At 42.8% G+C, this 27,298-nt stretch overlaps 1 protein-coding gene across 2 annotated transcripts in view; it reads left to right on the forward strand.

The window, feature by feature from the left end:
- RIN3 (Ras and Rab interactor 3) overlaps positions 1 to 27,048 on the forward strand; it is a 66,728-nt gene extending 39,680 nt beyond the window's left edge. For both annotated transcript variants that reach the window (XM_072930351.1, XM_072930352.1), the window contains exons 5-10: positions 3,253 to 3,344; positions 7,191 to 8,669; positions 11,518 to 11,826; positions 20,358 to 20,489; positions 23,673 to 23,836; positions 25,748 to 27,048. In XM_072930351.1, coding sequence (XP_072786452.1) covers positions 3,253 to 3,344; positions 7,191 to 8,669; positions 11,518 to 11,826; positions 20,358 to 20,489; positions 23,673 to 23,836; positions 25,748 to 26,056 — 2,485 coding nt within the window. In that variant the 3' untranslated portion in view covers positions 26,057 to 27,048. The remainder of the gene's footprint in view (positions 1 to 3,252; positions 3,345 to 7,190; positions 8,670 to 11,517; positions 11,827 to 20,357; positions 20,490 to 23,672; positions 23,837 to 25,747) is intronic.
- The last annotated feature ends 250 nt before the right edge of the window (positions 27,049 to 27,298 follow it).

The raw sequence follows: 27,298 nt of genomic DNA on the forward strand, positions 1-27,298 counted from the left end.
CTGCCCTTCCCCAGTCCCCAGTCCCAGCACAGACCTCTCTGTTTCCTCTGCTACCCTCCAGCCTGCTGGACCTGAAAGTATTTCAGATGCTTGCCTCTGCAATGGGGCCAGATCAGCCAACAAGCACAGCAGCTGGAAGCTTGGTCCATAGGGCTGCTTCCACAGAGAACAGAGGCACAGAACTGAGGCTAGGAGGGCAGGGAGGAAGAAGGGCCCCGAGTTAAATATTTATTTAGAGATTTAAGCACACACACACACACACACACCCCTGGCAGCATCTTAGCAAAGCTACTGACGGACTGTTGCCTGTTGGTGACTCAAGGCACTTAGTCACCTATGAGGAATTTGTCAAGGAAAGTAGTCCTGAAACAATATATTTTCTTAGGTAAAATTTGAAATGAAGTGTTTGTTTGCTCAGCACAGAAATACCAAGAATAATTGGTATAGAGATGGAAAAGGCCTGTAATGTCATTTTCACTAGTGCAAGGTTTGATCAGCAGCTGATGATGTCTGAAGCCTTCTCTGATCTGTGTCCTTGTGCTTAGCACACTGCAGCAATACCTCCACCAATTTACCTCATCCCTACTGCAGCCGGCCCGGCTGGGAGTTGGTTGTAGACTTTTAACTTCCTCTATATAAACTTACATGACTCTTAAAGTAGTTATTTCCTTTTAAGAGGAGAAAGCAGATTCAGGATATGTTTACAAGGCAGTGACATTAGTCATTTGGTTAGGTCACACGGTAGGAACAGTCTGTCTGGGGTAGGATACAGAGTGCTACAGCTTACCCAGCCAGTCCCCCACTCCTCTGAAAGCTGCTGCTGCAGCCAGCTGAGTTCAGCACTACTGAGCCACAGCTCCTGCCTGCACAGAGGAAACCATGCTCCACCTCACCCTGATCAGTTAATGGACATTTAGCTACCTAAATGTTTATAGACCCTATAGAATAGACACAAATTAACCTCTGGATCTTTATAAATATTTCTTTCTCACTAAAGCAAAGAACAGCCCAAATGCAAAATAGAATTGGGTATTTCTAGTAAGTGGCTGGTGACACAGAAAATACGCTCACTTCTGCTTTCCTGCAAAAAGGATCATGGCGAGAGAAAGAAAGAAAGAAGGAGTTATTAGATTTGATGCCTTAGGTTTGAGCTTTTATATTTTTCAGATTCTGTACTGCTTTAGTGTGTAGTTCTGAGCTTCATATTAAGGGATAGAAAGCTGTCTTCACAGAGTAGGTAGAAAAACAATTGCTTTTCTAGCTTGGAAACAAGGACAACCAACCCAAATTTCAGGCCCAAGAGCATAAACAACATGGACTAAAAAGAGAAAAGCAAGAGGGATGGAACTTCACAACCTAAAGCTGTAACTGGACAATTAACTCCAATATGCAAATGGACCAGAACTTTTAAAAGTGAGAGGCCTCATGACCATGTCCATTTCGGGACCATTTTGGGTTCATCTTGCATATAGCCCTGGCTGGGCTCTTGTCCTGCCAAGGTGGATCTACCAAGGCGTTTTAATAAATCCCTACTTTATCCTTTAACTCTGTCTAACCTCTGTTCTAGGTCAGCCTTCACAGGCATCCGTTTAGCTCCTGTTATAGATATCACTTCTGAGTATCAAATACACATTCAGATGGTTCATGTGATTTTCCAGGCTACTGTCAAAAGGCAAGATAAAAAGGGAATAATTTTCTGAGAGAAGCAGGTAATAAAAAGACACTGACCTACCATTTGCTGGCAGTTCATAGGAGCTCTCTGGGAAGGTGAATGCAGAGCCCTGAGAATAGGGATGGAGTAAATTGTCTATGAATAGCTGGAAAGAGCTTTTCAGGGCTGACAGGCTCTTCTCAAAAAAAAATTTGGCCTGGATATATTACCTGTCTGTAGGTAACAGATGACTTGGTGGCTGGTCTGCAAGCTTCTGCCCCATTAATAAAACCAGATTTTTTTCTATTAGGGCAATGTCCTAATATTTCCTGATCTTAATATGTTAAAAAAAAAAAAAAAAAAGGGGAACTATTCATGCATATAAAATAACAAAGAAAGCAGAAGGTACATGGACCCTCTTCCTCTTCTAAACCTCATATCTGCCGTGAAAAAATAATAAGCCAGGGATTACATCAGTTTATGTGAGTGACAGCAGAGTGCTCAGCAGTGCACAGAGAACCCATGGAGAACACAAAACATCAGTAAGGTATGTGTCTGTCTAAAAGGTCAGAAATAGGCCCCCGGCATTCATCTGTCAACAGATAGGTTTGCAGTTACGTGCTTTTTTGGGGTGTGCATTTGTTTAGCAGAGACCTCCTACTCACAAGGCCAGTTTTTCTGTAACAGTTCCTTCTATCATGTAGAATATTTTGTAGAGCTTTTTATGTGAAAGATGATCCTTCACCATTCCTTGCTATAATTTACGGACTGGTTTTTCTAGTCCTTGTTAGAATGGGAATTGAGGCAAGAACGAGGTTAGCAGATTCTCACTGGGCAAGAGGCAAACCTGAATAGCTCATTGGCAGAGCAAGGGCTCTGTTAAATTGAGACTTAGGGTGTGTTTCAGTGAACCCCAGCCAACATCTTCTGAGAAACTCTTATCTTTTTTGTCAGTAGAAATGCAGCATCTTTCCAGAAACCAAGTACTCAGAATTCTGAGAGTAGAGAGTTAGAGGGATATGTGTTTCCCCAGTGTCATGCAGCACTTCCTCACTGTCTGTCCCTTCACCCAGGGGTTACCCTTCCCCAGGTAGGGCTTTCCTTTCCCAATCCCTCTGTGTCTTGCTGTGTAGCCATGCCTTGCACTTAAAGAGATTTTCAAAAGAGGAAATAGAGTAGTGAGAGAGGGGTAAACAGAAAGAAAAAGGACCTCAAAACCTTTCCACATGAAAAATATTGGCTTTTCTAATAAAAATAACTAGAATTTGCAGCACCTCACTTTTAATGGGAAGGTTTTTCTAAACCCTTGTGGCCTCCCCTGAGGTGACAGGCATTTCTGCTCTTTTCAGAGAACAGAGCCAAGACACAGTGATTAAGTCAGTGCTATAGCATGAAGCATCACCACAGAAGCTGGTGATCTTTTGTGAAATCAGAGTAACCCAGGCTGGCACAATGTCCGTAATTCCTTACCAGCCATGACTTTGCCAAACACAGCTGAAATTGTGAGCCAATCCAATCGCTAAAACCAAGTGAATTCTGGAGTTCCTAACAATTGTGGGGTTTATCCTTTTGCTGTTTTTTCATTGTGTTTATTTCTACAGGGATTTGCTGCCCTTTACCCTGAAGCTGCCACAAGCAATATTAGAAGCCAGTAGCTTTCAAGACCTTGAAATTATCTCCAGTCTGGGGATAGGTAAGTCCCTCAAAGCAGTCAGATTTTCACTTGGACTTGTGAGAATAATGCCTTGCACAGACTAATAATGCAACTGGAAGATAGATGAACTATTGTCTTCAGAATAGCTAAAGAGGTCTGAATGCAAGAGGAAGATGTTTATGAACTTTATGTTCACAGCAGGATGCTGACAAAAAGGTCACTTGTCTCTTTGGCTATAAACCTCCACCTGGATCTCTGTCCAGGGCGTGTTTCCTCCAGTCTGGGTAAGCTGAAGTGCAGCACAGCCTCTCAGGATAACTTCTACATGCTGGAAGTGGCTGGTATCTGAGCTATATGGAAAACACCTTTGCAACTTCTCCTTCTGATGTGTGGGGGCAATGCTGATGAAAGTGTGATATTTTTGAATTTTGATATTTTTGCTTGCTCCTGCAGGATTTCTAGTTGGTAGAGAAATATGTATCGTCCCAATATGTTCTCTCACCTCACACAAATCACATGCAAAAGGGACATTATTTTTAGTGACAGCACCAAACAAGCAAATTTTAGATGAGATGTATAAAGTTACAGATAGGAAAAGCAATTGTTAACGAAAGGAGCTCTCCTTTCTATTCTTTTTCATTTAACACACTCCACTTGAGACAGCTACTTCAGTAAGCCACTTTCATGCTTCTTGGTTTTTCAGTTTTCCTTCAAGTGTTGAAAACAGCCAAACAATGGAGAAAATTGAAGAGTTAGCTCATTTAGAGATATTTACTAGAGCACTCTCACTATTTTTGGGTCTTCAGCATCATATCTCCCAGAAGGCATGGGCAAACCCCACTGGTTTCAGTTCAGGTGGCTTTGTTGAATTTCACCAACAGATTTGCCTCTAACACTTTCATCATCTTCTATTTTGAGTATGTTCCAATTTGTCAAAGCATCCTTTTATATGGATGTCCAGCCAGCACTTATTGCTGATAAAAGGGTACTTTTCAGCTTGAGATAACAAGTTACACACTTAATTTTTTATAACAAGTCTAAAAATTTGGATTAAATTAAGGATGTGTATCATGAATCTGCAACCTTCAGTCTAATTTGAGCCAGCAGAGGGTATCTTGATTCAGGCAACAGTTTCCAGCAACTTGTGAAAGAAGAGATAAGTTAAAGCATGAGCACCAAAGCAATATTGGTTGTAATATTTTTCCTTCTCTCCTGTACTGGTGGTCATAAAAGTAGTGAGGCTTGAAAATTTATTTGTCATGGTGTATTTCATACCAGTCAAGTTTCTGACAATAGAAGAAAACCTGCTGTTGTGTGCAGTCTTCCTGGGAAATTATGCTAGCATCCTGAAGTGCAATTCTCTCTTAGTGGAATCAAACAGGCTCAGCTACTGACAAATGCTGTTTATTGCTTCCTGGAACAAAATTTTGTGAATACGAATGGGAACACAAAATATTACTTGCTGCCCAAAGTGGCACTTCCAAAGGAAACAAAGAATTGTCTGAAACTCTCATATGTTTCTTTGTATTTATTTCAAAGTAATATGTATTTCAAGGGTATAGAAGTAAGATGTCTATCTGCAAACTGAATTCTTCCACAAAGGATCTGGCTGTTTTGTATGCTGTCATAGAGGATGTACTGCAGGCTCTCTAGTCCTGACCTCACTAGTACAGAAGTTATTTTAGGAGGATTAGCATGGTTGCACTGCACAAAGAGCATGCCACATACCGTCACAAACATGTCAAAGACTCCAAGAACTACTTAATTATCCCTCCCAGAATGCAAGATAAGGGAAGACCCAGGACAGCAAAGGGAGATGATCAAACAGACTCCTCTGCAGTGTGAGACAGTGTGGCTGTGCTGGGAAATGCCTGCTCTGAAGCAGCTGGGTTACTTGGTAGAACCACATCTGTTCCTTCCCAGCCTTAGTGGAGCTTTGCATTTTCATCACAGTGCCTTATCCTGACCATTACTGAGAAAAATTATCAACTTCCCCTCTGTAGATTGGTTTACTCACCATTTCCTCAGCCCATGAGACTTCACAGCATTATATTCTGGCTTGAAACAACTTCCTCTGTCCTGCATTTGCTGGTACTGCATAGAGCTGGAGAGCTTAAGGAAAATGGTACCCCAGCCAGTGTTAGATGTGAGGGGGTTTGCAGCATGGTATTAGTATGTGCAGTTGCATCTGCATGTCTTCTCCCAAATTCTGTTGTTAAGAGTGCTCTTGTTCCTAGCAACACTATTATTTTAAGCTTCTTTGTTCTCCTCCCTCTCACAGTAGGAAAACAGAGAATAAAGCTGTTCTAATGTCCATCACCCTAAGATAACATGCTGACATGCTTATAAAGTTGAATTTGCCACGGGCACTAGCCTAGGCTGTGAGATGCTAAATAGGCAATTTTATCCTGATGGGAATAGACTGTCTTTTAGCTCACTTCTTGACCTGAGAGCTGTACCCCATGCTCAGCACCAAGGGTCATCCCACATGTTTGCAGCCCCATTCATCCTCTCTTGGGTCCAGCATGTGAGGTTTTGGCAGGGAGACACTCGTGACACCAAGCACCAGGCAGGGTTCAGACATTGTGTGGCAGCCCCATTGTGTCCCCTGAAATCCACATAGAAGAGAGTGTCATCAGTGTCAGCTCTGTGTTTAGCGACCAAGCATGAAAAATAGTTATTTAGTTTTCTGCATCCTTGTGTTTCCAGGATTTCCCATCTTCTCCTTATCCCTAAATCTATGGGTATCTATACACTTCTCATCCAGTGAATACTATCACAAGTTTATACCCTTTTCCTTGGTCAGAGCATGAGGTTTGCTGGATCCTGTTTCTTGATGCTTCCAGTAGTGAGCCCTGGATCAGCAGCTTTAATATTGATTGAAAGCAATCAGACCTGGAAGGCAGGTTTGAAGCCTCACCTTCAGGGAAAAGGAAAAAAGTTGGAAATGATACTGAATCTATTTCTAAAAAATGTACCAATGCTTTGTAATTTTTTAAAAACAGTTACTAAAAGACAAATTATAATAAGAGATTTCTGTCAGAAATGACTGCTTGTATGTGAAACACCATCTTTCTTTTTCAGTTGTAGTTGAAGGCACTGAAGTAGTTACCTATTCCTTGGTCCTTCATCATACATCCTTCCTGTGTAGTGTTTTGCAACATCCTTTCTCTCTGACACCTGCAGGCAGACAGTCTCCAGGCAAGGGGCAAGGCAGAGTGGCCATGGCTATAGATAACAGTCATCCAGAACTATAGACTTTAATGGTAATCGTAATCTGGGGAAGGTGTTTAAAATCATGTGTTTCCAGAGTGGAAGGAATCCTGCCAGGTAGGATCAGACCCTCTGTGGAACAGACTGCCACATGAGCTTGCTGCATAGTAGAGTCATGCTCAGTTGCTGTCTCCTGGTGCATGTTGGATCCTGGCTGTCTATCTCAGACCTGCACCTTACTGTTGTGAGCAAGAGGAAGACGCAGTTTGCCTGGGCTCTTCACATCCTCTCCTGGGGTAGCCACAACTATTTGCATTTGGAGGGCAGCGATCACTGAACAAGCAAAGATCCCTTTTCACAATCCTTTATATTTGTTACTTGTACCTTCCTGCTCATAATGAAAATGCTGAAGAGCATTAACAACTTTCACTAGGTAAGTGTCCTAAAATTGACAGGGGAGAGAATTCTGGTGAAGCTTCCAACTTGAAGAATTTTATATGCATAAAACAGGTAACTCTTTCTTCACACTATTTTGGGCAGAGGTTTAAAAGTTTGACATTGAAAATTGTGTGCCATTTGTTTTAAAAATAAGTAGATTTTCTACATATCAGTCGCAGCTAAAATTCTTTCAGATATTTTTTTCATTTTCATTTTGTCTTTTTTTTTTGACAGATTTCTGGGATTCCTATTTAAACCATAGAAGACAGGACTTATCCCGCCCTGCAAAAGACTCTGCTTTCAGCACTGCTCAGGCAGACAGTTTAAGACCAACCCAGTGTTTTGCAAGTAGCACAAACCACTGCTCATGTGAAATTGAGCTGTCAATAGGAAATGACAGGCTGTGGTTTGTGAATCCTATTTTTATAGAAGAGTGCAGTAATCCTTGTCCTTCAGATATACCTTCTCCTAAAGGCCACTCTGGGAGCACTGAACTCCCTCCTGCCACCATGATTACTGAAAGGAGGTCTCCTCGACGGCCCCCTCCCCCTCCACCTTCTCATGCTCTCATTCAGAAATCTTCCCTGAAGCTCCCACAGGACCCCATGACTGTCTGTGAAGAAAACAAGCTTCTTAATAAGCCACTAGGAAAGAGCTTCAAGGAAATGAATATTGAAGGCAGTGCCGGTAAAGAAGAAAGGAAGCAGAGCTGCTCGGCCAATGTGCCCTCGGCAGTGAGCCCCAGGAAGGGCTCCCAGCCCTCTGTTCCCCCGCGGAGGCGGCTGAGTGAGAGAACCTCAGAGGAGAGCTGTGTGGGTAATCCTGAAAATTGTGAAATGCTGAAAGGGGAAGGGACAGAAGAAAACCAAGATACAAGTGCAGAGGGCAGAGATAAAACACTGCTGTGCGAAAAGGCTGTAGAAATGCCTGGGGAGGTTCCCAAAAGCGCTGTATCACAGTTTCAGGAGACAAAGCCTGAACCTGTAGAGAAGAAGGAGGACATGCCTAAGATACAAAGCAATGCCACTGAGAAAGGAAAGTCACCTCCTATCCCACCACCAAGAAGGAAGAGAGTTTCCCAGGTACCAAGCATCCCCAGCTCCTGCCAGTCGAAGCAAAGAACAGCAGCAGAGACAGCCGTGGCCACAGGGCAGGCTGTGTGCAAGGGCAGCCCAGCTCCAGTAACAGGTGGTGCCACTTGGGCACACACCAAGCCTGAACAGGGACATGGCCACAAATCTGTCAGCTCAGCTGAACTGGAAGGGTCGCGCTTGTCCCTGGAGGATCTGGGAGGCAGCACCATGGCTCAGGCATCAACATCTGAGCCAGACTCCTACTCCACCAGCAGCACAGAGGATGACCTGGAGATGCTGAGTGGTTCATCTGGTAAAAAGACACGCTCCGTGATCTTGGCCAAGGCCAAAAACAGGCTGTCCTTGGTGAACCTGTCCAACGTCTTCACAGTCTTTTTGTCTAGTGACAGGAAGCTGCAGAAGAAGATAGTGGAGCTGGCACAGGACAAGGAGTCATACTTCGGCAACCTGGTGCGGGACTACAGAGTGTACAGTTTAGAGATGATGGCAAAGCAGAGCTCCAGCACAGAGATGCTACAAGAGATCCGGCTGATGATGACGCAGCTGAAGAGTTACTTAGTACAGAGCACTGAGTTGAAATCTCTGATAGACCCAGCCTCCTACACCGAGGAACAGTTAGGTAGGTAACTGTGGTTTATTCATCCTTGGGCATGGTTTGGGAATGTGAGGAGGGAGAAAGAGTTATGCAGACACAGGCTCTGCTTTACAGAATTATAAACCATCTCCTAAAACCTGAGCAGCATGAATTGAAGTCTGCTCTGTGGTTGCCAGTACTGGGAGGAACAGCTCTAAAACCTGGAGACCAATAAGGAGAAAAATCCCTTTATGAATGTTTTAAAAGGAAGAATTTAAGCAGAAAAGATGTGTGTGTGCATGAGAGACATACGTGTATGTGTGTATTATAGATATGTGTGTGTGTGCATGTGTGTGCATGTATGTTTATGTATACACATAGGTTTGCACGCACAGAGCTGAATTCACTGGAAACACAAAAGGCAAATTTCCCCTTCACAGCTGCATTCCCATGGCCTTCCACATTCACTGCTTTGCTACGAGGATGGAGCACTCCCTGCATGTGGCTTACAGCTTAGTCAATCACTGTTCACAGGAAGGGACAAGACTAGGATGATTTTGAGTGGCTGGTTGGAGGAATCACTTGATTCATCTTTGTGCTCCTCAGAGCTCAGAGGTACAGAATAAATGTCTGTTGCAAGACTACTGCGAGATCCAAAATGAAGTGTTCACCTCTTTGCTATAGGTATAATAATATCTATGGGGAAAAATAATGCCTTTGGGGAGAAAAGATATTATTTTAAACTGTTTACAGGTGCTCCATTGCTTCTCATTCATGTCCTGTGAGGGAATAATGAGCTACTTCTCTTCTTGCTAAGGATTGGACTGGTCTGTTTAATGTACATCCATGAGGGAATATAAAAAGAGCTGTAGGACTTTCCATCCCAGTGAAAGCTGTACAGGCAGAAAAAGTATATATGCACACGCACACATACTCCTTTGAATGCTTGAAACTGTTTCTTGAGGACCAGAGAACCAATGCAGAGCTATTTGTGGATTCTTAAATTGGCTTAAAACAAGCTGGGAGTTGGAAGACCCAGAATATGGAGTAAACTATAGGAGTGACCAGGGATTCCAGGAGATCCTGCAGCTCCAGTATTAGGTGGGACTCAGCTAAGTGGTGAGCCGGGAGTAAAAGGCTATCCACTGTCAGTCTCAGTGGGTTCTGCTGATTTCATTCTCCCTCAGCAAAGGCTGCACATGATCCTCCAGATCCCCAGCAGAACAGACCTGCAGCCAGCCCCTGCCATAGCTAGGAGAGGGAACCTGCAGTTTCACTTCTCATGCACCTTGTGTAACACCTTCAATCTTTGTCCCAATAACCTCTTTCTTCAAGGTGGGGACCATGAGGGCAGCAAAGAGAAGTCTGTCTTGAATCTTGATAAGTGAAAGTGGAAAGGGGGAAGAAAGAAGTGTCCTTGTTCTGTTTCATGGAGCTGTATGTGTGCAAGTATCCCACCACCTTCCCACAGACATGCCTGGATCTGACCCTGTATCTAACCCTATTCACTGATAGTTCTTTAACAGGAGGATGTAGCCCAGTCAACCTTGACAGGACTCTCTTCTTCTGTGGAGGAAAGGGATTCCCACTGGAGGATTTACCACTTGAATTTGCCCTGCTTCAGGCTGATTGGTTCTCTGGATTTTTGTAAATAGTTTCATTTGGGATACATAAATATTACTGCTCTCTGGTTCATTCCTCACTCACTCCCTAAGCAGATGAACTCTTTTGCTAATGACCTTTTTGCCTCAGTGCAACAAGAGAATCTCTTGCAGTCCCTCTAGTTTTGTCTCTGTTTTTTAGGAGTTGGACAACAGACTTCCTCACAGTCTCTTAAGCTTCCTTTCATCTTCAGCCAAATATTAAGCAAATTTTCAACATACTCATACTGTAGCAGCCTGAACTGCTACAAGTCCAGGGTAAAGAAGCAGAAAGGGCCTTTTCATGGCATCCACAGATGTTTAATTCAGCACATGGTGAGCTGTTCAGAACTCCAGCACTCACATGTCTCAGCTCTCCCTCCTCTCTCCACAGGGTTCTAGGGGTGAACCAGGTCTCAGGCCAGTACAAAGATGAAGGTCAATCAGGGAATAAGGAGGGAGTGGCTCAGGGACATAGGAACAGACATAGGAACAGACATAGGAACAAGGAAAGGAGCAAATAGGGTCTAACAGCTTTTTGAGGGAAGCTCCTTGTGTCTTCCTAAACCAGGATAACGCCCCCCAGGATCCTCACATCATACTATGTCCTCCTCCACAGGTGGCATAAGAGGTGTCTTAAAAGATCAGTAATTTAGAGTTCCTTGGGCAATAACAATGAGAAACTTTGACCAGATATTGGTGTCTGTATCTGAGCTGGTGGCTGCAGCTGCTTTGAGGAAAGAAAGGGGTGCTTTGAGGGTGCAGTTAATTTCCTCCCAGAGTGAATATCTCAAACAGAAGAAGAGGTCAGAAGGGACATGAGGTGAATTGCATCTGGGCATCTGTAAGGGCAGGGCTGTGAAAAAAAATCACAGTTAGGTGAGATTCCTCTTCTCTCCCCAGAGCTGGCTTTCCTGCTGCCTGGCAATGCCATGCTGGCCAGCCAGGGGTCAGGCAAAGAGAGCAGGGACTGCTGGTAGCAGGAGGTCTCCTACAGCTCCAGTGACAGACACACACGCTGATATTCATCTCAAGCCTATCTAGGTCTTCTGAATAGGGTTGGTAATGAAATGTTTACTTTCTGGGATGCAATTTCTGTTCCGTTCTCACAGCTATGTAGTAGTGCTTGAATAACCAACCACACACTTCCTTGGGACTTTTATTTGCACCGGTACTACTGTAATAAAATAAATTTACTGTAATAAAATAAATTGCCTATTTATTATATGCTTTTGTGTTCTTTCTCTATGCAGAAGTGATTGCTGAGACAGCTTTGTACAAATGTGTCCTGAAACCTCTAAAAGAAGCCATTAATTCTTCCTTAAAAGAAATACACAACAAAGATGGATCTTTACAGCAGCTGAAAGAGAACCAACTTGTGATACAAAACACGACTACCACTGACCTGGGTGTCACAACCAGTGTGCCTGATACTGCTGTGCTGGAAAAGATCCTTCACAAGTTCACAACCATGCACAAGACCTATTCTCCGGAAAAGAAAATTGCCATCTTGCTGAAGACCTGCAAACTCATCTATGACTCCATGGCTCAGGGAAATCCAGGTACAGAATTCCTACTGCAATGGTATCCAATGTGGGTCTTTCTCCGTGTATCAAGGGAACAGCATTTATGATACAGCTGGCATGGCAATATTCACACTGGAGGTAGCAGTGATGGTTGATGAGTTTGGTATCAGACATTCACAGGCTGTGTTCAGAATGGAATGGTTGGTGAAGTTCTCTGCACTAATAATTGGTATAAGATGTTACCTGGTTAACTTTAAGCTCTGTAACTTCAAAAACAAGTTACCTGTAAGTGTGTGTTTTGTGGATAATATCCTTTTTGCATGGGTCTTCACACAGATCTCTGAATATCCTCAGGGCTCTGTCCCAGCTTGCAGCAGAGTAATGGTAAATTCTAGGAATGGGTCTTTGGTAAAAGGCTCTTGATTTGGCCTTTACGGAGTTTTGTCTAACTGAGGAGGAGATGCAGAATGCTAGTTTGTTACTAATTCCTGATGCTTCAGTAAATTCTAAAAGCCACTTCTTCTGTGCGAGGCAGTATGTGCTCCGAGTATAAACACAGCACTGGGCCTCAGGCCAACCACTAATGCAGAAATTAAACCCTAGGCCTGTAGACAGGATGCATCTTTGCAGATAGGCCAGCAAGTCCCTTCCTCCAGCAATCTGCCTTGCCAGTTCAAGAGCTTTTTTTATATACTGTGAGCTGATGACCAGCCATGCCTGAATTTGGAGAGAAGCAAGTATTAATTTGCAATAACCTGAGGTTGCTCAAGAACTCACAGTCACCAAAGGTGCTTTTAGCTGTTCTGCTTTGTTTTGTACTGGCAACATCCTTGGAGCATTCATACAGGGATTGTTATGCCCCTGCTGAGCTTCACCTCAAGGTGATCTCTTGGATGGTAAGCAGTAAGGTTCAGCAGCCAGTCTAGACACATTAATAGCAGAGCAAGAAACCACCCTAGGGCTGAACCTTAGATGCAAGGTGGAAAGGACCTCTCACTGTCTTCAGGTGTTATGAGATTTGGACATATGTAGGGGAATTTGCTGTAACTTTGTTAAAACAGTTGTGTGAAGTTTGAGAATAAATTTGGCTTAGATCAAGGACTTGCAAGCCTCATTAAAACCCACATGGTCTCCTTCTGATGCTGCTGGTATGTTACGTGTACATCACACCTTAGCTCAGGGCTGGAATTTCTCTGTTGAAGGAAATAATGTTGTGTCACTTTCTGTAACAGAAATGAGGAGTCAGGGAAATAATTAAAAAACCCCTACATGCTTAAAATATTGACATTCATGAAATCAGATGGTTTCATTGTGCTCCTCTACGCTAACCAAAGCAGTGCATTTCAGCCAGTTCAGCTGTTTCCTCATCCTGAGTGCTACTGCCAGCAGGGTGTAGGTTGGAAGCTGATTTCACCCCTGTGCATACAGTTGCCTCTCCCTTATATCGAGTTCCCTCTCCCTTATACATGATCAGTGATGTATATCAAGGCTTGGCCTGAAGAAAACTGGCTTGGAAATATGGAAATGTACCCCAATGAATTCAGACCTGAAAAAGAAGCTAAGGGGAGAAGAATGCTGTATCTAACTCCAGGAAAAGAGCAGACTTGGAGAGAAATTGAGTGAAATGTCCTCTAGACCCACTTAGAAGAGAAATGTGTGAAACCTCTTCCACAGAATGAACTGAACCCAGATCACTTTCATTTTCCAGTGGCAAAGACAAGTTCTCAGCAGGTGAGGGAATTCCATCAGGTGGCGTGCAGAAGAGCATGCTGTGGGGTCCTCAGAGAATATTTCAGCAGGTGGGAATTCTCCTTCTGCTCTCTGCTCATCTCAAGAGCAACAGCACAGGACTCCTTTTGCTTTAAGCCAGCCATGAGGCAGCACATTGTTCTTCACACAGGAAGAGCAGAGGCCATGCTCAGCTTCCTGTGCAATAGCTTCTTCTCCTTTTTGTTCCTTTTCCTAACTGCTAAATCAGAAAGGTCCCTCCTTTTCCAAGATCAGAACAGGTGAAGCACAATACTAATAATTCCCTCTGCTACAGGACCAAAATCAGTCTACCTCTGTCAGAAACATTACCTGTTCAATAACATGGAAACTACTTGTGTTGTCTGACTTAATTTGCAATTTGTCAGCTCAAGCCAGGTTTTATTCACTTTAGGCTACCATAGGATGATCTGGCCTAAGAATATGGTTTCATTTCTCAAAGCAAAATGCAAACACCACCTAATCCAGCAGCTTTTCTTGTCAGACACATATGAAAATACAAGGTTTTTTAACATTTTTAGACTCATGTACAGCACTCCAGGTTTGGCCAGGATGTCCCAAGAGGTACTAAGTTTCCTTTAAAACTAAGGACAGTCATACTCAGGAACATCTGTGGTGGTACCCATCTTTTCCCTGCTGAAAGAGACGTGAAACTTTGAAGTCTGCCTTGACAGACTCCATGTATATCAAGATATTTTAAGAAAGGAGGAAATATTTAGTTTGATCACAATTCATATTACATGAAAAATTCTGCCTGATAAACTGGCTCTGGTTGAAATCCCTGATACTTAAGGCTAAGAACTGAATGGGTCAGATCCTAAACTAGTTTAAACTAGCATTTCTTCCTCAAGTTGGAGGCAATTCATCACAAGGACTCAGGAAGGTAACAGTCTTAGTCATACACCTTTCTCTCAAGAGACCACAGAGTACAGCTCCATGACAGAGTTGAAGTAGCACCAATCTCTGGCTACATCTTGCTGTAGGTGGCCACAGAAGGGTACCATGCTCAGCTTCCCATCACACACATTGTGGGTTCAGTCCATGGAGTCCAGATGATTCATCTGGCTGCATATGGGTTTCTGCTTTAGAGCGAGATGACTCAAGGCAAACTCTAGTGGCAATATTGATTAATTCATTACAGGCTATAAAAGAAATTAAGGGCCCTGGTTCAGACACTCATATGTACTATGTAGGCAGTGATATTACTAAGTGAATCCTCACCAAAGGCACAATTACGACAGTATTGAGGTGTCTTATTGAGCTTTTCCAACTTCTATGCAAACTTAAATAACTGAAACATATGCCTCCAAGAATATAACTGACAATCTGAAAATATGTAACCTGCCTGCTAAAAATACTAGAAATGGTTAGTAAGAATAAAATGCATTAAAAAAAATATACTTTGGAAACCCACGCCCCACAAAATGGCTGGCATTTTTTTTTAGCACTAGAAAAAGTAAGAGGCAGGAATCATGCAGCTCTTAAATTTGGAAGGCATGCTGCAATATGCACAGGGACAACTGGGCACATAGCCAATTTATGTAGAAACACAGTAATGTTATATAGGAAAAAAAAAAACCCTTATGGGTTTTTCAGAAATACCTTTAATCGGACAAAAGATTAAAGGTGTATTTTGTGATACGAGTAGAATGAGAATCTCTGCTTTTCATCAAAAACACAAGTGACACCTGTAGAGTGAGAAACAATGCAAATCTGCAATACATGTGGTGTGTACTGGCAGTGGTGAGCCTGGGTCACCCAGCCTTGTGCTGCCTGGGAGCTGCCACTGTGGAAGAGAACTGATGGAAAAACAAAGCAGCAATAGGCATTTGTTTATGGAGACAGTCTGTGAGACAAACAGGCCAAATTTAGTCAGACCATGAGTGAGAAAGATCAAGGATGGAAAAGCTCTAAGTTTAGGCTAGAAGTTTGAAAGCTGGGCAGAATGATTTCAAAGGAGGTTCAAGAAGAATGGAGGTACAATTTTTTACTGCAACATTTCTAACTTGTGAACTAGCTAAGATTATGAAGTTTCATTTTTGGACTATCTTTGAACTGCACAGGCAGCTGGACTATATAGTTCAAAACTATAGTTTGTACTAGTTGTGGAATTGGCTAGGTGACCAAAACATCTGATTTAATGATTTCTATTGCATAGTTTTACATGGATAATGTGCATAGTCTGCTTTTGGAAAAAGCAGATAAGATAAAAGATAAGCAGATAAGATAAAAGAAGATAAATAGTACATATATTCCATCGGAATATTTCTCTTCCTTAGCTTTTAGAATGAAGTTTATCACCCCTACAGAACTGAGCAGCCAGATATTACCTGCCCTGATGCACTCCTATAAGGCTCTGCAGTTGGCAAAAGCAAAGCTGTGTCTTTAGTGGGATAGCTGAGCTTGTAGAAAGGAAACTGGACTCCAGTACTTCAGCAGCCAGTGAAGAGCCCACGCTAGAAGATCCTAAAGCTGTCAGAACAATCCCATTACAGTGCTTATTATCATATCTCACTTCTGAGAATGAAAATAAAGCTATATATAACAGGATTATTTTGATATCTTTTAAAAGAGGATATTAGTAATTAAGTTACTTTTAATGAAGACTGATGGACTAGAGATTTTGAGGTTTGTGCCATCTAGCACAATTTCTACATTTGAATCAAAGAGCCAGTTCAAATTTTTCATGGGGAGCAAATTCCTCTGATCTCTACACCATACATTTTTGAAGTGAATTCATGCTGCCTGAATCTATTAACTCACTTACTTCACTATATCACAAATTAAACCTTGATGAAAGTAGTAAGGGATAGACAAGAGACAGCAAAATGTTACTGTATGGAAGGAAAGTCACAATCTTTTCTTATGATCTTGAACAAATCCCAGTTAGCCTTCCTGCACCTCAGGTTTCCCAGCTTCAAACTGAGGCTAAAATTCATGTTTTGTGGAGATCTGCTCCTAGACATCAAGCTAGTGTTTGTAAAATATTAGAGCAAGGTTCAGGGCATCACCCCTATCTGCTGGTTTTCAGAATATATACAGAGAGAAAAGAAATGCATGAATGTGTTAAAATAGGCTGTAATTTCTTTATGGAGGCTTGGGCAGAATTCCAGTTGCTTTAAATCATGTATTTAATTAATACTCATCTATTCAAGTGCTGCATCCCAGCCAGGAGCTGACGTTGTATTTGCTTTGCTATAAACATAATAGGATGAGTTTGTGGGAGAAGGCTTATTTTAAGCTTCTTAGAGATATTTATGAAATAAATGTTTCCTGACCCCACAGGGAAGAAGGGGAAATAAAGCAAGCAAGTCGTATCTGGAGTAGGACATCACCACCTTGAATAGGCAAAATCAGCCTCACTGTCACTGAGAGCAGTGGCAGGGTCAGAGCAAGATTTAACTCTGTCAGCTGCAAAAATTCCCCTCTGTGAGAGACCACAGATGGAACAAGCCATACAGGTCGAGGGTTTGGCTCAGGCCCAGCTTGGAAGTAGAGCTGAGGAGGCAGCAGCCTGCAGAGAATACCTCTGCTGCAGCTCCCAGATGGACACTGGTTAGTGCCCTGGTCTTTTCATGGCACAGGAAGCATGGGGGTTATACGGTGCTGAAGCAACCTCTCAGGTGTCTTGGTTCATAGGCATTATTTCATCTATCTTTGTAGACTCCTGTTTCTGGTCATATTTGAGTTGCTGACAGCACCTATTTTCCCTATGGAGGGACTGATATATGGAGCACCTCAGGGCCATGCTTGGTCTGAAGGCTGTACATGTCAAAGCTAGTCCCTGTACCTGGAGGGGCCAGGAGAACAGGGGAGAATCGGAGTCCTGCCCTCTCAGGCTCTTCTCCATGTGCAGTCAGTGCAGAGATGCTACTGAGATGCTTACAATGTGCAATAGACGATGCCTGACCTGCCCTTGGCCACACTGGAAGTTTGTGGCATCACAAAAAAACACCAAATGGAGTCAGAACTAGATCACTGGTGATTAGTTTTGCTGTTCCTTTGCTGATACATTCTGCTACTGCTGACGTCAGCTTTTGCTATGGACATGGGTATTTAAAGTTGGGTGTCATACAGCCATGGGTGGATTAAGGTGGTGTCTAGAAATTTACACAGATTGTGAGCATACAGATATGGAATATGTGTTCTTTCCATTATTTCAGTCAGACATCCCTGCTCAGCATGTATTACTCAAAAAGAAACTGTAAATCAGATTTTCATATTTAAGGCATATAAACAGCTGGGAGTCCAATAATGTTTCTGTGAAGTCTTAGAGTTGAGAAGAGTTTATACCAATAACTGGAGGGCAGAGCAGCTAAATCAGCTTATAGAAATGAGATAAACAGCATGAAGAAGAATTGTCTCTATGCATGATTGTACATACAACAACTTCTCAGACAACAAAAAAGAAATAGAGAGATTCTGTAGGCATTCTTGAGAATTTTCCTCTAACTTTCACTTCTGTAGCCACCAGAAGTTGATGAATGGGGACATGGAATTGTTTAGTTCCAAGCTGCTGTTTCCATTCTGCATTATCTGGTCAGTCTGTTCTCTGTTCATTATCTGTTTTGGTGACATGTAAAAAACCAGCAACCAACCAACCAACCAACAAACAACCAACCCCAGGGTTTTTTTGGGTGGTTTTTTTTTTTGTTGTTTTTTTTTTTTTTTCCAGTGAAGATGAATCTATACTGTGAAGCAGCAACTTTATTTGATGCCCTATCAGACATGACACGAATTAGTCATGAAAGAGAAGTAGTAGGGGAAATTCTGCTACTGATGTTGTACTGGAAATCCCTTGGCCTTCAGGAAACTAGAATCATTCTATCCATGCTGGTCTTTAACTACTAGATCACAAAGAAGAAGTTTTCAATGAAGGGAAAAATGAGCCGAACAAATCTTTGGTATTTTGTATTCCTTTATACTAGTCTGAATTAGAACTAACTCTGTTGGCCTCTTATGTATTTGGAGCAAAAGGAGAATAGGGCTTTTTGCTGTGAAGTTTTTCTGTTACATTTTCATGTTTCAGTTTTGTCATTTTTTTTTCCTACCCTGGAAAATTAAACTGCTGTAATACTAAGCTGCTTGTATTAAGGTAATGTATATGACAGTAATGAATTAGACCCTTCACAGAGCTAAAGCTTTCACAGAGACATAAGCCAAGGGAACAACAGACAAAAATATGTCCCTCCAGATGTTAATGGAACAATTAAGTCCATTTATAGTTTCATTGAAGACCTAAGGCTGTGTCTTTTAACTAAAGGCAGCCATAACAAAGCAATCAGAATTGAAAGCGTTAATCCAGCTTTCATTAAATAAATAGTCTATGTTGTGGTGTGTGTGGGCTCTGTTAGAAACAGACGGAATTACAGCCCTGATGACCTCTCATTCTCTAACTCTTGGTTTTAAATGGATCAACTCTCTGTTCACTAGATGTATTACTGGGTTTATTTCAAAGCCACACTGGTTTTTTTTTAAATCAGGGGCTAAGCTCATGTTTATTTGAGGCTTCAGAAGAATATCTTTCTTTGCCAGTGGAGAATCTGCGTCAGCTCTGAATGACAAAAAAAGAAATCTGACTCATGGCAAATATCTGAAATAAGTCAGTGGGAACATTTGAGAAATAGGAATGTATGCCCTACCATGGAAGAGGATGTGCGCTATGGGCCGAAAATGGCTAGAGTGTAATTTCACCAAAACTACACCAAGGGTAGCTTTGATTCCTTGAAGACAAGCAGTTCTCAAGTGAGACACACATAGTCCATGAAATCAACATATCCAAGGTGTGCACAGGTGAGAAAAAACTCCCCACAGTCTGGGGAAAGACATTCAGAATGAAAGCAGAGTAGGCTAAGAGGAATGGTCAATTCTGAATGTTGGTCTGGTAAGAAACTTGCTATTGTGGGTTTTCCATGATGACTTTATGACATGTTGGTTGAAAGTGAAAGTATCTTTCAAATGAAAAAAGTTATCTTTGTGTTCTTTGTGGTTTATGAAGGGAAGCCTCAGTGTGGATTCTATTTTAAATAGTAATTATTTATAATTATGATGTTAGCATGCATTTTTTTTGTCCTCAGAGATCCCAAAGAGCTCTTACATACAGTATGTTAGTTCACTTTGTTAACTTAGTTGATACGAATGTTTTAAGAATGGGAAATATTGAATATCTGCTGCACACCAATTTCAAAAACTAGGTTAAAGTCCAATGTGAAAATCTTTGTTTTCTTAGCATAGTTAGAAAGATGTCTCCTCTTGGACCCTAGCTCTTGAGAGACTCTTTCAATTAGGATCATACAGTATGATGTTTTGCCTTCTGAAGGGACATAAACATGGAAGTCCCCAGTCCTAAAACCACTGTCTCAAAATCTATTTTCTGTTTTTTGGTATCACACATAGAGTAAGCCTAAGAGAATACATACCCCTAATGCATGTAGACAACTTCCCTACTAATATTGCCAACCAGAACTGCAGTCTTGATGTCAGTATGAAATCAGAGGGACAAGCTGAAAGCCTTGGCACTCTTCAAAAATTGCCAGTTGTTTGTGATCAATGAAGTTAAGTTTGTATTTCTCCAGTTAATTTTCAAGATACTATTTTGGGCTCAAAGCAAGTTTATTTACTTTCTAAGTGATCTAAATTTCTGTTTTCATAATTTTTTCTTTGCTGGGGCTTTTGAGCTGTAACTCTTCATGTAATATAAGCTGAAGTCTGCAAAGGGCTCACTGTGTGAGAATCTGACACTGTAGTGGGAACGTGATTTTGTGGTGTTATTGGGACCACGTTGTGTTTCTCTTGCTCAGGGAAGCCCTATGGTGCAGATGACTTCCTCCCTGTGCTCATGTATGTGTTGGCCCGCAGCAACTTGACTGAAGTCCTTCTGAATGTGGAGTATATGATGGAGCTCATGGACCCTGCTCTGCAGCTAGGAGAAGGTAAGGGTACAGTGTTTGGGATATTCACTTTGGAAATCGTCATTTGTCTCACTCCAGTGTCTGTGAAAGTAAGGCAGCAGGGCTCTGGCTAGATTTTGTGGATAATACTTCGGCCAATCTTCAAATCTGAATCTCTAAAATTATTGCCAAACACTTTAACTCCTTTTAGCAGTGCAGTGCCTTAAGACACAAGCTAGAAAGGCAGGCACTCATCATAAATGATAACTGAGGTACTGGATTAGCAACCTAAACAGAGACATCTTGTGTTCCTTGGCCCAAAGGCTGAAAAGCTGGAAAGTTTTTGTTAAAATTAAACAGCTGCTGCAAAAAATTGTGCAGATACTTTTATTTATTTCAGTGAGAAAAGAGCACATTTTTTAAACTGTGTTGTATGTCTGAGGGCTGTATTCTAGTGGTCACTCTACTCCTAAATCTGAGTGAACCTTCTGACAATGTTCTCTGACTGAGCATCATAGCAAGACAGAGAAAATAAAGTTAAGTTAGAGAGGAATATTGAGTTTGGAAGTGACTAAAGACCTCTGTTATCAGAGAGATAAATGCCCCAGGGAACTGTGGGCCTCTAGTTTCTTAAATATATCTTGGAAAGCACACGCTTCCCAAGTGAAAATTACACACTCTAAATTAGGAACACAGATCATTTATCACCAAGTAGTCACTAAACTAATAAAATGGGGTTTATTTTAGACTTTGCTTTGGTAAGTACTGAGGTTCTATAAAGGAGTCCTGGATGAACAACAGCAGACTAATTTTATTTACATTAAATGAGGATATAAGTCTGAAAGTAAGCATGTCATCCCAGCACAGTGCAGAATGGGACAAAAGTAAGTACTAATAGGATGATTAGTAGCAATACAGTACATTAATAAGGTGTTTCTGCACAGGTTAGTTTTTCTGCTGAAAAGAATTCTTAGCAGAAAAAAATGTTAGCTGAAACACAGCATTTTGTGGACATAACCAAGCTGCTTTTGGTGACTACTCTGCACATAGGTTCTACATTCCAAAGGGGCACACTGCCAGGCTGGCTACTGAAGTCATCTGGGTTGGGGAGTTCAGGATATCAAAAGCAAAGCTGGCTGGAAGTTCTCTTACTCAAAGATGCAAAGACTTTGTGAAATGTTCACTCCAGTAAAAAGGAAAAATTTTGTGAGGGAGTTCCAAATCAAACTGACTGAATAATCACATCAGAAAGGACAGTGAGAGAAACTGTAAATATGAGGAATGGGGAAAAAAAGAGAACATCTCAGTGAAGACAGCTCTGAGATTGCAAAATGTCGAGCGGGCAAAAGTTAACTTGAGTTAGGGCTTTCAAAGTTGAATAGCAAAAGGTGTTAAGATACAGAAATTAATGGGAAAGAAGTAAAGCAGAAGTGAAAGAAACTGTGAAATTGTATAAATCAATATACAAAATCATTTCAATTTTGCCTCCAAATGAAAAATACCCTTTGAATTCATTTAATAGCAACACTGATGCTGAATGCTGGGGCAAAGACATGGACAGATAGTAGAGAACAACTGGATGGAAATAAAGAAATTGGAAGTGGGCAAAAACTTAATTCTTAAAAACATTGTGATTAATTCCTGTTGTGGGGGACCCAGAGCTCTTCCTCCTAGGGTTCTGCAGAAGGGGATACACCCTGTTCTGGGTCCCATTACAGCTACCCGTGACTCAGCCAGAAGAGAAGAAATATTGAATGACAGACAAAGGAGGGTATTTAAGAGAGGAAAAGTGGCACTTTTAGGCTTATTAGTCTATTCTCAACACCTCTCTGTGGGAGACAGTAAAGAAAAATTAGTGTTTTGGACAAAAACCTTCAAAACTGTAGGACACCCCCATCGAGCCACCAGAGTACAGGATGTCAAATGGCAGCGTCTTAGTCTCTCCTCTCCTCCAGAAACTTTCATGGTGCTCTAAAAATCCTGCTCTTAAATCAAGCGCTGTCTTTGCTCCCTGGAGCAGCCAGCTCCATGGGCTGAGCAGCGCCTGAGGAGCCAGCGGGCTGCGCAGGACGGGCGATGTGCGAGTGCCATCTAGAGTCACTGTGACTGGGCTGAAACCCCTCCAGGACAGCTCTTGGTTGTCCCCGTTTGCCAGGCACCGGGAGCCGGGGCCGGAGCAGGGGGTGTCCCCCCGCTGCCCTGCAGCTCCGCTGGCTGACCCACCCGAGCCCGGGCCCCGCTGAGGGCGGAGCTGGAGCAGCCCTGCGAGCCGGGCACCGTCTGTGTCCTGTCAGGGCTCGCCTGCGCCTTTGTGGCTGCAGCCGGGTTTTACCGGGGCCCGGCCGCCGTCCCGTGGCTGCAGCCGGGTTTTACCGGGGCCCGGCCGTGGCTGCAGCCGGGTTTTACCGGGACCCGGCCGCCGTCCCGTGGCTGCAGCCGGGTTTTACCGGGGCCCGGCCGCCGTCCCGTGGCTGCAGCTGGTTATTTATTTACTGCTGCAAGCAGCGCCACAGCAGCCACGGCGTTCTGAGGGAAAGGGGATTTTGCCACTTTGCCCCGTTTCTCTGCGTTACCGAGATTTATCCCGCAGCCCTGGACAGTCCAGGAATTACAGATGAAGGCCTGGGGTGCCTGTGTAGTCAATAGAGAATGGAGGGAACAGAGGATGACTTGTTCCTGCAGGCCTGATATGTCCCTCAATAGTGTTGAGCCCACAGGAGCCCCAAAATCCAAACATGCAAGTAGTGCAGCTGAAGCTGGGGGGCTGGACCCAGGCTTTGTGCCTCTCCTGCAGCAATTTACTGTTATTTCTATTTCCCTGCATTGTGGAGTCTGCTCAGGAGCCCAAGTTACAGACCTGTTGCATGGGCCCTATCAAACACAACAAAAAAATGGCCATGGCCCAAAGAATAAACATCTGTGGCTAGGGCTTGTCTGTGAAAGCAGTTTCTATAGCTCTTTCCTTTCAGCCTGTGTCCTCCCCCAGGACATCTCCAGCCCCAGCAGTCTGGGCAGCAGCACTGCTGTGGAGCAGGAGAGCTGGAGGACGCTGGTCACAGGGTGTCCATCACTCGGTTAACACCGTGACCCCCGCGCTCCCTCCACGTGGCACAGGCAGTGCAAGGTTGGACAGCTGCCCCGGGTGGGCACCGGCAGGCAGGGTGGGAGCGGGACCACATGGCCCATGAAGGTGTGATGTTCATACAAAGCTTTCACCTTTTGCAGGCTCCTATTATTTAACCACCACCTACGGGGTCCTGGAGCATATCAAAAACTATGACAAAATCACTGTGACACGGCAGCTGAGTGTGGAGGTTCAGGACTCCATCCACCGCTGGGAGCGACGGAGAACGCTGAACAAGGCCCGGGCTTCCCGCTCATCAGTGCAGGTAGCCACCATTATTATTTCCATCCTAGGGGAAAGCCTGCATGCTTTCTCCATACTCAGAAATCTTTAATATGGTAATTATTTTAAAATTAAATTAATTGAAATCACTATTAAAAATGAAGAGTACATCTGGGGCAAGGTTTCCAGATCTTAAAAAACACACCACATTTGAAATACATACTACGTATGAAATAAATTTTGAAATCTTGAAGTGCCCTTATAATATTATAGTTTTAAATATGACTGCAAAGTGATTTTTTTGTTCATTCTCAAAGGAGATGTGCTAGGAGCCTTTGCATGTGGGAGCTGTGGTGGGGGCTCAAAATTCCCTCTTAATCATCGTTCCTAATGCCTGGGGAAATCATGGGCTAAACTGAGATGTGAGCAGGTTATGCAGGGCTGCTTCTAGATGGCATAAAGCTGTAGGAGAGTCTGAGACATCCCAAGAGCCAGTCAGTAAAGTATCTTCCAGACCCCGTCTGGCAGCAGGAAAGACCCATCAAGGTTGGGCTAGTTTTGAAGCCCATGCTGTGCATGGCCTGGCAAATATCTCCCCGTGCACCAGTGGGAGAGAGTCCCAGGACAAATGAGTGCTCTGGGCCTCCAGCTGTGGTGAGGCTGGTCCAGGCAGGCAGGATACCCTGCCAGCCCCATGTGCTATGATCAAATTGTCGCCCACAGGGAGGCAGCAAAGGCCACGTCTCACATTCTGCAGCGTTCACAGTGCAGAACTGAAAATTGTGCATGCCGAGGGGAAAGCATAGGGAAAGTCTCCTGTGGGGGAGAGTAGTCCATGTGAAAGCATGGAGTTGAACAGGTTTCCCATATTTCAGTCAAACCAGTCCCTGATGACCTCAGAAACTGTGAATGGTGTATGGAGATACAGCAAATATCCATCCAGCCCTGAGTGCTGCTCTGGCAGTAGCTCACAGAAGTACCTAGCATGGAGCATAATAGCTGAGCAAACAAGCGACACATTTCTCCAGAAGATTCCCACCACCTCCAGCAGCTGAAGGGCAATTTTCCACCCCTTTGAATGAGGGGTATTATCAGAAGCATGAAAGCCCGTTGTGGCAGAGCTAAATCACTTGCTGATATGTTCCCCAGGCCTCTGTCCATCCTTCTGCCTGCCTTAATCCACTGCAGTGATACTCCTTAAATGTGGTTTGGAAGCCCATATGCACACATTTGGAAATTCCCCTTCTGCCAGGGAACCTCATTATTTTCTGAACAAAATGGTTGGGATTTGTTTTGAAGTTCACAGATGCAAATTAAACACACAGGTTCCACTGTGACCAAAAGCTCTGTAGAGTCTGTTCCTTATGTGTTTAGCAAGATGAAAGCTGTCACAACAGCTGTTACTGCCTGAAACAGGATACAAGTAAATCAGCCTTCTCAGCATAACTTGTGCTATTTCCTTACTGATGGAAGGAAGTTCAGAGGACACACTCTCAAGATGCTGTTTGGGTGACTGTGAAGTTGCAAGGCCCCCAACACTGCTAGCCCTATCCCATTTTTGTGAAACAGAGGGTTTTCAGGTCAGATCTCTTGACATTTGTGGTCTGTTTTTCTTGTCTGTCGCTTCTTTGCAAATTCTTTCTTCAGGAGCTGTAAAAAGGTGGGAGAATGAACCATTGCAGATAATTTTCTAAGAATATTCAGTAAAATCAGAAAAAAACACTTTAACTTCAGTGTCTTTATGGTGCTAATTATTTGGTAAAGTGCTTATTTAAGTATTTTCTGATTCAGAGCCTAACAGAGGAAAGAAAGGAGAGAATAACTAGGACATTGGAGAATGACTGGAGGATATTTGGGAGCTATAGGCAGCTAGAGCTTTGTGACTGAATTCTTCCTCCTTCAGTCCTAGGTTAACTCTGTTAACTGCAAGGTCTCTCCTCATGTTTCTCTTCAGGATTTCATCTGTATCTCCTTTCTGGAAGTCAGTGGTCAATCAAGGACACTTGCTTCTCGTCGCGACACCACAGCTGAGCAGCTGAGCCAGCAGTGTGCCGAGAAGTTTGAAGTGTCTCATCCCAAGGACTATGGACTCTTTGTTTATGTTGATGACCAGTGGCTGCAGCTGGACAAAGATGCCCTTCCACATCATATCAAAGCCTCCCTTCTGAAGAGTGAAACCAAGAAAGATTTTAATTTTATTTATAAACCAATTGACCATAAAACCCCACCAGTTCCAATTGTCAAAGAGTCAGACTTTTCCTAAGTGCCATGCTAGTTTTTTCCTGTCTTTGCTGTCATCCTGGAAGAGCTGGATAATTTACCTTGTGAGATCCTCTGGTATCTGCAGACCTTGGAAGTTCTCTGGAGTGTGGCCTTCAACATAGGGCAGATGGGCTAATTGTAGATGGTGTCTGAACACACGGCATTTCTCGATAGAGGTCATTTGCAGAAGTAAAAGGAGCATTCAGGAGAATGGTCATCCTCTGGAAAACTTGAAGTATCAAGCCTCAGAACCTCTCAGCTGCAACCAGCCGACACTGCAGAATGTAAATGAACAGTAGAGAAAATCCAGAGAGCTTGCAAAAAAGTGGACATGTACTTTATAATAAACAATGGCAGGTGTGAATCACATCTGTGCACAAGGCCTTTGAAAGGCCTGCACACACCTCAGTATGTTTGGAGGTAAGACTGTGTTTGTGCTTTATGGTATCTGTTCACCCAGTTTGAATAGACTGGGTCTTGTCTGATGTATTCAGTGCATAGGGGTGCCAGCGGCAGAAGAACTCCATCTCTGTCTTGCTGTCAACAACATGTCTTTGCCTTTGAAATCCACATAATTACAAGCAGTGCAAGATGACCCTGTACTTTCACTAAGAATATGTTTTTTGCCTTCTATCTGTCACTCAAATCAGGTAGCATAGGCATTTTCATCAATGCATTTTTACTAAAGATTCAAAATTTTCACCATCAGTTTTAAATGTACAGCAGTTTTATTCATGTTGATTGTTTGATAGTGTCTGGTTAATTGTATATTTATTACAATGTGTGATATGGTGCAATTATTTTAAAATAAGTCTTTGTAAAGAACTTAATAATTTGCCCAGTGTATCAAACCAGATTAGAACTTGAAAGTCAAAAGGAGTTAGAATTAAATACAAATCCCTTTTTACATTGCTGTCATTTTCACAAGTGTTATCCTAGCTGTAATTCCCACCAGGTTATAACTTCAATAAATTCAGGCTGTTGCAGACAGAACTTTCTAATTCTCCTTTCTAAGTGTGCTTTTAGTCATTCAGTCATTACAGACTTAAATTTCCCTGAACAAACAAATTCCCACAGAATTGGGAATTTGAATTCAATTTCATTGAATTTGAAAACAATTTTTCAGGATTGGATAATGGAAACAGGAGCCTTAACTGCAAGACAGGTCTGTGTCTTCTGGGTGTCTTGACACAGGCAAGATTTCCACTGCAAACACAAAATACTGGGTTGTCTGCATGCAGGA

The sequence above is a fragment of the Taeniopygia guttata genome, chromosome 5 (genome assembly GCF_048771995.1).
Source record: "Taeniopygia guttata chromosome 5, bTaeGut7.mat, whole genome shotgun sequence".
Taxonomy (NCBI): Eukaryota; Metazoa; Chordata; class Aves; order Passeriformes; family Estrildidae; genus Taeniopygia; species Taeniopygia guttata.